Source organism: Rhinolophus ferrumequinum, chromosome 10 (genome assembly GCF_004115265.2).
Source record: "Rhinolophus ferrumequinum isolate MPI-CBG mRhiFer1 chromosome 10, mRhiFer1_v1.p, whole genome shotgun sequence".
NCBI classification, from domain to species: Eukaryota; Metazoa; Chordata; class Mammalia; order Chiroptera; family Rhinolophidae; genus Rhinolophus; species Rhinolophus ferrumequinum.
The window spans coordinates 34234435-34247171 of NC_046293.1; the positions used below are offsets into that span (position 1 = coordinate 34234435).

General features: G+C 37.9%; 1 protein-coding gene across 16 annotated transcripts in view; it reads right to left on the minus strand.

The window, feature by feature from the left end:
- Positions 1 to 11018: 11018 nt before the first annotated feature.
- The window catches only part of C2CD5 (C2 calcium dependent domain containing 5), an 81222-nt gene continuing 79503 nt past the window's right edge, over positions 11019 to 12737 (minus strand). For 9 of the 16 annotated variants that reach the window (XM_033116804.1, XM_033116812.1, XM_033116806.1 and 6 more), the window contains one exon: positions 11100 to 12403. In XM_033116804.1, coding sequence (XP_032972695.1) covers positions 12272 to 12403 — 132 coding nt within the window. In that variant the 3' untranslated portion in view covers positions 11100 to 12271. Of the gene's footprint in view, positions 12404 to 12737 lie in introns of all 16 variants that reach the window. The other 7 variants (XM_033116814.1, XM_033116817.1, XM_033116815.1 and 4 more) reach the window with 3 other exon arrangements.

A 12737-nucleotide genomic window follows, 5' to 3' on the forward strand; every position in this document is an offset into this window, starting at 1 on the left:
GGACCAGGAGCCAAGAAATGCAAAGAATGTAGCTCTAGAAGCTGGAAAGGAAAAGGAAACAAATTCACGCCTGTTAGGGAAGGTCATCAAGAAGACATGATGGTTGGTTTGACCCACAATCTGGACTAAGGCAATTGGAGGCTCCTCACCCCTCCCCTGTGCTTTGAAATGTACACTCCGCTCCGCTTGCCTTCCTCATTCCCAGAAACTGCTCTAGTGATATAGCCTTGAGGTAGAAATGTGGTGTTAAGACTATCTGGACTCGGTATATGACTGATCCTAGTGAAAGCCTCCTAACGTATGCGACGGACCCCAGTTAGGACCTCTGTATAAACTTAAGATTTGGCAAGGGGGCGCAGAGATCTACTTGTCTTGCAGATTCTCAAGATGAGCTTTGTTAGTAAATTCCCTTCTTTATTAAACTTCCTACCTACCAACCTGGAGTGGCCTGCCTCTTTCTTCAGTCTCTCCCTGCCTTCTGCTTATGGGTGCCTGTTTCAGATTACACTTGGGAAGCTCAGGAAGAGGTTGCAACCCAACAACGCCTGAGAGCACCTGGAAGGAGCACAGCCTGCTGTCACTGTGATCTCAGCCTAGTGATATTGCTGTCAGGCTTCTGGCCTCCAGAACTGTGAAAGAATAAATGAATGTTGTTTGAAACTACCAAGTTTGGTGGTAATTGTTACAGCAACCAAAGGATACTAATATATTAAAAATCGTGAGTTAATCACTAAAAGAATTGATGTGGAATATATGATTTATTTTCAGGGAATACTTATACCGTCACTCCTCATGTTTTTAGGGGTTATTTTTATTAAAGTAATACTGGGTACTCAGGTCATTATTTTCACTCTTCTCTTGTAGGGACAAAATCACAGGCTATCCCCAACTTTTGATGGTTCAACTTACAAATTTTCAACTTTACAATGGTGTGAAAGTGATATGCATTCAGTAGAAACTGGCTAGGCTAAGCTATGGTGTTCAGTAGGTTAGGTATATTACATGCATTTTTGACATATGATATTTTCAATTCACGATGGGTTTATCAGGATGTAACCCCAGTGTAAATAGAGGAGAATCTGCATTTCTCTATAGTTTGGGAGAAGCAACTTGTTGGTTCGCAAACTGGCCCCTGTACAGGGAAAGCAAGGAGAGACCAAAGAAAGAGAAAGACCACTCCTGATGCCTCTCCAGATTGGCAGGTGGTAGGTTTAATAAGCAAGGGAACTTATATACAAAGCTTTTTGTGCACAACCACAAGACTAGATCTCCGCACCCACCTGTCAGAAGCTTAAAATATTCTATAGAGGCCTTACCTGGGTTCAGTCACGTAGACAGACCAGATGGTCTCAACAACACCTTACTCTCTCAGGCTACAGCCTTGGGACAGCTCCCACTTTGGGAACAGTGGGCAGAGCATGAATTCCAAGGATAGGGAGGGCTGAGGAACCTCTGAAAGCCTTCGTCTAGCTCTCAGGTCAACTGGTTGTCATACCCCTCGATGACCAACCTCACCCAACATTACTGAACCCTTAGTTCAGCCCCTTCTAATCCTCCTCTCTTGGGATCTCCTTAACAGCAGAGAACATACTTTCTACTCTGTTCCTCCCTGAGGAAGGAGTCTTGTAGTTACTCAACAATGTTAGGGACCAGGTAAATCGGTCTAATTCAGGAATAACAGTCTTAAAGTTACATTCTCCAAAACCTTTATTAGTAATAAAGGTGGCATGTGATCTCCATCTGCCTGACGCTATTATCTATCTCTCAATTGCTTCAGAACACACATGGGGAAAAGAAAGGTATTACATATTAGTTTTTTGAAATCTTAATTTTCAAACAGGTAAAGAAAAAAAGATAGGGCGACTTGATCAATTCAACAAACAGCAGAGAAAGAAAACAAAAAGAAGCAAAAAAAATGGTGGGCCACGTATAAAAGATATGATCAGAACAAAAATCCACAGAGAATTTAAACATAATGAGTTGGGGGAGAATACACCAGGAATAAATTAACCTGAGGAAAATTGGTATGTTAATGTTCATGGCTCCATAAAAATTGCCCTCAAACTCTCTGGCTTAAATGAATTGTCTTTAATGATTATTCATGAATCTATTCATCAGTTAACTAATTCAACTGCAGATGGGCACAGTTAAGATGACTTATCTTTGCTTCACAAAGTTTCTTATCTTCTAGCAGACTAGCCAGGGGTTGTTTGCATGGTATGGTAGAGCTTCCAGAGAGAAAGCAGAAGCACACAATACGTCTATGACCTCGGCTCAGAGTAGGCACATCATTACTTCTGCTACATTCCACTGGCCAACCCAAGGCAGAACGGCAGCCCAAATTCAAGACGTGGAGAAATAAATTCCACCTTTTGATGGGAGAAGCTGCAAAGTCACATTGCTACATGCATGGTTACGCAAAGGCCATTAGTTAGGGCTATCAGTGTAATCAATATAGCACATTCACCTCTCTTAGAAATTGATAGATCAGAGGAACAAAAATATTGGTAAGGATATAGAAGATTTAACAATGTAATTAACAAGCTTGATTTTTATAGATAGGTGATGATAGATGATAGATTATACAGATATACATAGAGATTATACAGATATATATAGATATCTATAGATATAGATATGTATATATATGTATACATATATGTGTATCTATATATGTGTATATATATGTGTATATATGTGTATATATACACATATATATGTGTGTGTGTGTGTGTGTGTGTGTGTGTATATATATATATATATATAAAACCGTGCATGCAACAAATAAACAACAAATTTTCTTTTAAAGTGCATATGAAACAGTTACACAAATTGAGCAGAAAAACAACCAGGGAATTCAACAGTTTCCAAAGAACTTGTCATTTAGGTCACAATATTTTATCAGGGCAACTTCATTAGAAAACAACAAAGAAAAAAAAACCCCATACATTTGCAGACTAAAAGTACATTTCTCAATAACTTACAGATTAATGAAGAAATCACAATGGTAATTATAAATATTTAGATTTAAAAGAAATAAAAACACTACATAAAATGTATAGAATGATAAAAGAGCAATTGCAGGGGAATCTATAACTTTAGTTACAGTTATTAGAAACTAAGAAAGACTGACAATAAACAAGGTAAGCATCCACCCCAGGAAGCTGATAAAGCCTAAAAGAAGAAGAATGAAACATAATAATAATAATAATAATAATAATAATAATAATAATAATAATAATAATAGTATTGTTTGCAATCATTGAGAATATTCTCCAGCCACAAAATAATTAGGCTAGTTTATTGAAATAATAAATACTATAATAGTATTTGAAGGTAGACCATGATAAATTAAAAGTATATATTAAAAAGCCTAGAGCAACCACTAAAACTTTTTAAAGAAGCAGCATAACTTTTGTCAATAGTGGAGATAAAATAAAATCAGAAAGACCTTGAGGGCATTATACGAAGAGAGATGTCAGACAGAGAAAGACAAATACTGTATAACTTCACTTATATGTAGAATCTAAACAAATCAGACTTGCACAGTATAGTAATTGTAAACAACAATACTGTATTACAAACATCAAACTTGCTAAGAAACTAGAACTTAATTATTCCCACCATAAAAAAGAAATTATAATTATATGATGTGACAGAGATATTAGCTAAAGCTACGGTGGCAATCATTCTGCAATACACAAATGTATCAAACCTACATGCTGTATACCTTAAATTTATATGATGTTACATGTCAATGATATCAATTAAATAAATAAATAATATAAATTCAAAAGCCAGACTTGTAAAAACAGAGAGTAGAATGCTGGTTACCAGGGGCTGGCGAGTGAAGGAATTAAGGAGATGCTGTTTACGGGTACAAACTTGCAAACAGTGAATAAATAAGTTCTGGAGATCTAATGCACAGCATAGTAATTATAGTCAACAATACTGTGTGATAAACTGCAAAGTTGCTAAGAGACTAGAACATAATTGTTACCACCACAAAAGATATATCTGGAAAATCCCTAAATATTTGAAAAGTATACAACATTCTTTTAAATAACCCATTAAATAAAGAGGAAGGTAAAAGAAAAGATTATAAAATACTTTGAGGTTAATGAAAATAGAAAACACCTATCAAAATTTGGGGATCCTACTAAAAGAACCTATTAGTGCACAGAGGGAAATGTATCATATTAAATGCTTATATTAGAAAAGAGGAAAGGCCTCAAATCAATGATCTAAGTTTCCACCTTAAGGAACTAGAAAAATAAGAGCAAATTAAACCCTAAGCCAGTATAAGGAAGGAAATACAATGATAAGAGCAGAATCAAATAAAATTGAAAACAGAGAAAAATCAATGAAATTAAAAGCTGGTTCTTTGAAAAGATCAATAAATGAGATGAACTCCTAGCCAAACTGATCAAGAAAAAAAAAATGAGTTGCCACAAATTACCAGTATCAGGAATGAAAAGCAAATATATAACTATAGATCCCGCAGGTAATTAAAAGATAATATAGAAATAGCATTAATAACTTTCTATCAATAAATTTGACAATTTAGAAAAAATGGACAAATTCCTTAGAGACAAACTACCAAAGCTCACACAAGAACAGAAAGATAACCTGAAGAGCCCCATATCTATTAATAAAATCAATTTATAAAGACATTCCAACAAAGGAAACTCAAGGCTTAGATGGCTTTACTGGCAAATTCTATCACACATTTATGGAATAAATTGTATCAACTATAGATAAACTCTTCTGGAAAATAAAAGAGGAAGGAATGTTTGGTTTAACATTTGAAAATCACTAAGTGCAAGTCACCATATCAACATACTAAAGAAGAAAATTCGTATGACTGTCTCAATAGATAGAAAATAAGCATTTGACAAAATTCAAAGAGCTTCTTGGAAAAACCCAGGTAACATCATACCTAATAATGAAAGACTGAATGCCTTCCCCCTGAGATCTGAACAAAGCTAAGATATCCACTCCTACCACTCTACATTATACTTAATTATTTACTAAGGTAATTGTTAATACTGCCAATTTAGTAATGAACAAGAAAACACATAAAAGTCATTCAGATTGGGAAACAAAAGAAATAAAATTGTCCCTATGCTTTGTCTTACCAATGACTGTCTACATAAAAACTCCCCAAAAATCAGACACAGAAAAATGTTACTAGAATCGATATGTGGCTGCAAGATACAAGATCAGTGTAAAAAATCAATTATATTTGTATACACTAAAAAGGAATAACTATTGGAAATTAAAACAGTACTCATTTATAATAGGAACAAAAATACATGAAGTACTTAAGTACAAGTATAAAGAGCCCCTCCAAAAAAAAAAAAAGTTCAAGATTTATGTACTGAAAACTACAGAATACTGATGAGAAAAGACAGAAATAGCATGTTCCTGGAGACTCCACATTAAGCTGTGAATGAATGCTCCCTAAACGGGACTATAGATTCAACACAACCTCAATTTAAAAAAGCAGGATGTTTACATATAAAAATTATATATATACATTAACAAGCCATTCTAAAATTATATGGAAAAAAATCAGAATTTTTTTTTGGGGGGGTCACAACTCAATTGACAGTTGGGTTGAGCACTAGGACCTGAAACTTATCAGGCTTCCTTGGAAGGAGTAGGCACAGAGGAAATAAGATCACTTGCTGAAGAACCTGGAAACCTGTGTAGAAAGAAGCTTTGGTCAGTTTGGCGTCATCAACGGCAGAAGACAAGCATCTTCTGTGCTACTGTGTGGAACCCATACCAACAGCGACGCCATGTGGCAATGAGAAGCAAATGCAACAGTGTACCAAAGAAGTTACTGTGCTGTCACAGCTTGGGTGTGGAAGCTGAACTTAGCTTTTGGGGACTGCATTGAGCCCCTAGAGTTCTTGGACAATTCTAAGTGGAGATGACCTCAAAGGCACGAGATTCTAGATTTGTGCTAATTAGTCAAGTGCGTATTCAAAAAAATTAATTGGAAAAATAAGAGACATGACTGTACTTGTACCCTGAATTTGTGATTTCATATTAGATGTTATCATAAATCGCATAACTATATGGTAACTTTACATATCTAGAGAGTTTATAAGAATTCGTATTAGTTTTCTATTCCTACCACCACAAATTACCACAAATTTAACGGCTTAAATAACTTTATTACCTTATACTTCCATAGGTCAGAGGTTAGATAAGGGTCTCACAAGGCTAAAATTAAGCTCTTGGTTCTGTTCCTTTCTAGAGGCTCTAGGGGATAATCCATTTTCTTGTCCATTTGAGTTGCTGGAAAAATTCAGTTCCTTGTGGTTGTAGAACTGAGAACCCTGTTTCCTTGCTGGCTGTCAGCAGGGTGCCAGCCATACCTAGCACCTAGAGGCCACCTACATTTCTCAGCTTGGAGCTCCTGTCTTCCTTCTTCAAAGCCAACAATGGCAGCTTGAATCCAACTCTCAAAGAATCTCTAACCTATGCTTCTACCCCCCCCCCTTCCACTTTTAAGGATTAACGTGATTAGATTCTAGGACCCTAACAGATAACCATGGATAACTTCCCCATCTCAAGGTCTTTAACTTTTATCACATCTGCAAAGTCTCTTTTGTTATGAAAGGTAATATATTCACAGGTTCTGGGGATTAAGCTCTGGATATTTTTGGAGAGATGAGGGGGGCTATTATTCTGCCTACCCCAGCTATGCCGGATTTTTTTGACATTTAAAAATCTAATCTAAAAAATGTCTTGACAGATCCGAGATGGCGGAGTATATAAACAGTGTATAAACACTGTGCATGCTTCCTTTCATGAACACATTTAAATTACAACTAAATTATAGAACAATCACCTGGAGAACCATCTGAAGTCTGGCTGAACATAAGTTTTATAACTATATAGTTATAACAGAAGTTTTATAATTATAAAGAAAAAGACATGTCAAGACTTACCGTAGGAGGGGTGGAGACGCGAAAACGGCTGGCCCCAAACCTCTGTGTGGCAGTTGAGAATCAGGGGGGACATCTGAGCTGCAGAGTTTTCCCCTGGAGGAGGGGCGGGGGGTCCCAGCCCCACACTGGCCTCCCAAGCCTGGAATACTAGTGCCAGGAAGAGCCCCCACATGTGGCTGTGAAAAACGGGATTCCAACCATCCAGGTGGGACGGAAGGCTACAGGAAATCCAGACATCGTCTTAAAGGGCCCATGCACTGACGCACTCACTCACAGGCACTCACTTTGGGCTCCAGCGGAGGGACAGTGACTTGGGAGTTGCCCGAGACATACGAGGGCAGACTGTGGTGTGTGGCTTCAGAGCAAGGGCTGAAGGACAATCGCCATTTTTGCTGCCTGTGCTACCTCTCCCATGCAACCAGCAGGCCAACGCCGTTTTTCCTGTGTTGAGCCCACCCCCACAGGCCAAATCGGAATCTGATTGGTCTGGTGAGCTCTGCTGACTCACCCGTCCTACCCAAGCCCCCCCCCCCACTGCCACCGGAAGTACTTTGTTTTCCAGTAGCCATCCCCGCCCACATGGCACTTTCTTGGAAAACTATGGGAGTCCACGGGCCCCAGGTGCTCTGAGACTTCTACTGAGTATCTCCAGGCTCAGCACTGGCAGCAAACCTGAGTCTACATTAACGTGCTGACAACTCTTTCCAGTCTAGTGACTCCCTGAGACCCTGCCTCACCCAACTCCTGCTCTACAAGAGGCTTTATCAGTAGCTGAACCTTAAGGTAGCAAGCAAGTGGCAGCAGGCCTCAGAGTGTCCTGGCTTTTTGCAGAGCTCCCCCAGGCCTGTAATTGGCAGCAGCTGTCTTCGGAACATTAGCGTGGCCTCTCCCACATGCCTCCAACTTTAGCACACACAGGCAGCGAACAACCACAGATCAGTTTGTAACTCCTATGATGTAATTTCCACCCTGCCACACGCAGGTTACCTGGACCTGCACCAGAGGCCCTCCCACGAGGCCCTAAAACCATCAATTTTTTAAGATAGCATTTACCCAATCATTCCTAACATATTCTTTGGTCTGGTTCCTTATTCCCCTCTATTCATCCTATACTAGATTTAACCTGGGGTCAATGAAGGGGTTTCAATAAACTGCCTGTAGTGTGTAAAATTTCATGTGTATGCTTATTTTTCTGGGGAAAAGATCCAAAGCTTAGATCAGATTCTCAAAGCACTCTGTGAAAGACCCAACCCTGAGGGGCAGTGGGGGGGGAGGGGGGACTACAAAAGTGTGAATAAATTTGTTGCTTTCATACAACATACATTTTCATGCTTCCATATTTTTGTGTATCTTGTTCTGTGAGACTGGATGATGTGTTGGAAAGAGTACAGGCTTTGGATTTCCCTCAAGTATCTGACTCAAGCTAAAACTGGATAAGTGGTGACAGAATTTAATAATAAGAAATAATGAAGAGTAAGAAATTTGGTGGGGAGCCACCAAGATGAGAGTAATTCAAACATGTTAAATTTGATGAACCTTCAAAATAGCCAAAAAATCCAGGGGAGAACAACTTAACTGAGTATCCAAGAAAGAAAAGATAGTCATATTGTCCATAATAAAATTAAAAGTTTGAATATGATAAAAGTTACCATCAACTATATGGACGGACAACAAAATAAGAGGAAATCCTGCCACACACATGGCAGATTATCAACAAGGAAAAGTCAACCCCACAGAACAGAAATTATGTTTTCACAGAAAATAGCAAACTCAAATAAAAAACAGCTTTATTCACAATAGCAAAAAATGTTGTCCATACGTGGATGCACCTAGAAAACATTATACTAAGTGAAAGTTACCAAGCACAAGGTCCCGTTTACATGGAAGGGGATGTGGACTGACTACAAAAGGACATAACTCGTGAGGGGGCGGGGAGGGGATGGAAATGTTCTTTATCTTGGTTACTGATTGACTCTATCTGTCAAAACTCTTTGAACCACACACTTAAAATAGATTAATTTTATTGAATGTAAATTATACCTAATTAGCAGATTTTTAATATGCAATGATACATACTAAGTTATTAACATGTGATAGGAAAGGAGAAAAAGGCAAAAAGGCAAAAAAATAAAACTATTTAAAAATTGTGTGTATGATCTCATTTATGCCTTTATGAAACAATGTATGTACACGCATAAAAAAGCTTGTCAGCTATCCAATACTGCAATCCAATCCTTGTGTCCTTGGCATGTTTAAATTCAGGGGCAGATCAAGAGATGGAAGCCAGATGGTAATGGAGTATGGGAGAGTAGGAGATGGAAGTAGGAGTCAGTCTAGCAAAGTATTGGTTAAACTGTGTCCTTTACCTTTGGAGCAGCAATGAAGAATGAATAATACAAGGCATGCTGTAAACACTGTGTGGGGACAGAGCCCCAAAAAGCAGTTTCCAGGCTCTCGGCCTCACATAGAAAGGTGCTGGCTCAGGTAGTAAATGGCCATCGACTGTGATCAAATGGCCAGCAGCTGTGGCTAGTTGGCCGTCAGCTGTAACCAGTGAGCCATCGGGCACGAATATAACTGCTGTGGCTAGGCTAGCAGAAATAATGGGGGCTAGCAAGAAGATGGTGGCTGAGTCTGCAAGCAGCACAGTGAGGGTTGAGAATTGTGTTGCTCCTGTTTCCTGTGTCTCCAACCCAGCTGCCAGTGAGAGTATAGTGGTATGACTCCCCTACCTATGGCTCCGTGGGTGTTCCTTTTTGGCCTCACCATGTCCTGCGTTCTTATGTGGGGAGCGGGAGCAGAGACCCCACAGACCCCGCCTGACACCCCGCACGACACATGGCGAAGTCGGCAGGATCCCCTGCACTACACACTGTAAGTGGCCTCAGGATTCCAAAACAGTAAGTCCCAGCACATCTGTTTAAAATGATAATATTTCTGAGGGAATCCACATATAGGGAACACCGGCGCTTCTTGGGGTATAGGGTAACATTAGCTTTTCTGGAAAGCCAATCTGGGCGTGAGCTGATTGTGCTTTGAAGGCAGCCCATATGAGCAAACAGCTCATGTGAGCAGACAGACAGCAAGCCTGCGTGGTTAAGGAAACCCCAGCTTTCCTAGAAATCAGCCTGGGCCTCTGTTGAGTATACAGTCATTCATAGCAAAACGGAGATAACACCACCCAGTTAGTTTTATGTTTTAAAAATTAATGTAGAGGCACAGGATATTACAAATAATAGGTACTCAGTTATTAGAGTTGTATTATTATTCCCCTGCCTAGAAAGGACTCTGAAACATACTAGGCAGTCACAAAATAGCTGTTGGTTGGATGAATGGATGAATAAAACTATGAACAAATAGTCAATTCCAGTGAACTGCCTATCTTTCCAGACTGAGCTTAACTATTATTTTCTTCGGGAAGCTACCGAGCTACCTTCATCGCAAGCAACACACATTTTCTGTTATGTAGACATCAGAGCCACATTGAGTCCCTGTGCTCGAATCTTGGCTCAACTATTTATTGTGTCCTTAGGCGAATCACAAAAACTCTGCTCAGCTGCCTCAACTATAAAATGGGACTTAACAATAATATCTACCTCATAGGGTTTCTGAAAAAATTAAAGGAGTTAATACAAAAACATATTTGTTAGACTATCTGGCACATAGTAAGCATTCAACAAACAGCAGCAATTTTTATAGTGCTATAGTACACTTTTACAAATCAGATACTTGTGTAACCCATGAACATAAGCTCCACAAGAGCAGGAACTTAGGTGTGTTTTGTTCACTGCCTAAAACTATGCCGAGATCCAGGAGGCATTCAAGAGTTACTGAATGAATACCTACCTGCCCAAGACACAAAGTGCCACAATTACATATATATATATGTAATATATATGTATATATATATATTTATATATATATATAAATATTTTCCCCCCAAATTAAGAATAGGGCTTTGCATACAATAGATGCGCAACAGATGTTTGTTGACTGGAGGAATGAATGGAGATGATCAAATGCAAAATGATTTCAGACTACTGACAGTACTACATCAAGGAAGCAAAGAAGCGATTTAGGAATATTCCTGTTTATCTTTATAAACTTTTATTTAAAAAATAAAATTATAAACAAAATACAGAAAAATATTGACACCTGTGATAACAAGAAAATGACTTCTAATATGTAGGGCAGTTTGTTATCCTGGAAGAGCAAAATCATGAGTTTATAAAGAAATTTTATTGTGCAAAGGAGGGATGTACTTTTTTAGGTTCATTCATAACAGGTATTTGGCATGGACAGAAAAAGTGTTTCTGTGTATACATTCAACATTTTGCAGCATATTTACATTCAAGTTACATTTCCAAATTCTATGCCAAATACAGTCTAACTCACCATCAAAAGTCCCTAAGATATTACTAAAATTCTGTTTATTTGGTAGAAGTACATCATAATTTTATTAGGAAATAACTTTATGTTCCTACTAGTATTTTAACTAGTATTTAAAAATCAATAGTATTTTAACTACTTCAGTAAAATTCACTGACCTTTTCTTCCCTGTTGAAGCCAAGCCTCTTATAGACAAATTAAGCACCAACTGAAATTTGGCCAGTTATGAAGTTATATAGAATTTTTTCCTCCCTCCTTAGAGATATTGTTAAAACTTTCAATGAAAGGACACTGGCATTGATAAGTTATGTCTTCTTTTATAGTACCTAAGACACAGTATGGATCCAAACTGCAGAATTTTAACTTCTTATTAAAAGATGGCTGAAGCACGGTTCCCTTTCAGTTGTGATCAAATTCCTCATCAAAATAAAACACATTAAGAAACCCCGTTTTCTGAAAACTTTTCTCCATTTCCTCCACACATCCCTCAAATCAGACTATTTACTCAGTAACAACTTGTGAATGTGTTGCTTCCCCTTTCTAAGTTACATCGGGGTAGCTATCCTAGTTTCCTGATGATCTTTCCATTTCATTTTTTGTAAATTAGTATTTTAATAAAATCAACATAAATTACAAATATCTTCCATCTTTGCTACAGTTCTTTGAGAAATTTATCCTAACTTTCTGAAGGTTAAGATTCCATGGGGCTTGTCTATCTAGGCTTGGGAAACAAATTGTCAAGATTAGAAAATTCTCATACCTCCAAGGGATTCTAGACAAATCAATCTACTCATATCAATCTTCCTTAATTATTTCAAATCAAGTTGAATTTTTAAAAAGTCTAGTAAGATGATTAACGACAAAACAATGGAGACAGATGAATTTCATTTAGTTGAGCTCTTTCTTTCTAAGCTACTTCAGGTTGTGACTTCTCCTCCAGTACATGATGACTGGCAGTTGGCAGTAGGTTGCTGAGTTGATACCACTTCCAATTCAGATTCACGAACAAAAACCACCGCATCACCACTTACATTTATAAGACACTGTGCCTATAAGAACAACAGGACATGTTCAGTCACAAATTCAACAATACACTCATATTCTTCTGCCACATTAGGGGCACTCTATGTTGTTACACAAGCATAGGCTTATAAGTCATCAAAGAAAAGACAGACAACCCAATAGAAAAATGAGCACAAGATAAGAAGGCAGTTCACAGGAAAGGCAAATCAAGAAACCCATTAATACAGTTATTTAATTTTTAAAGGAATCTTTAGCAATTTTAAGTGAATTATCTTAACAAAACTGATAAAAGAAATTTATTCTAAAATTTAACCTAACCAATATTCCTTTGCCCCATTAACAGAATTATGTTACTCATTA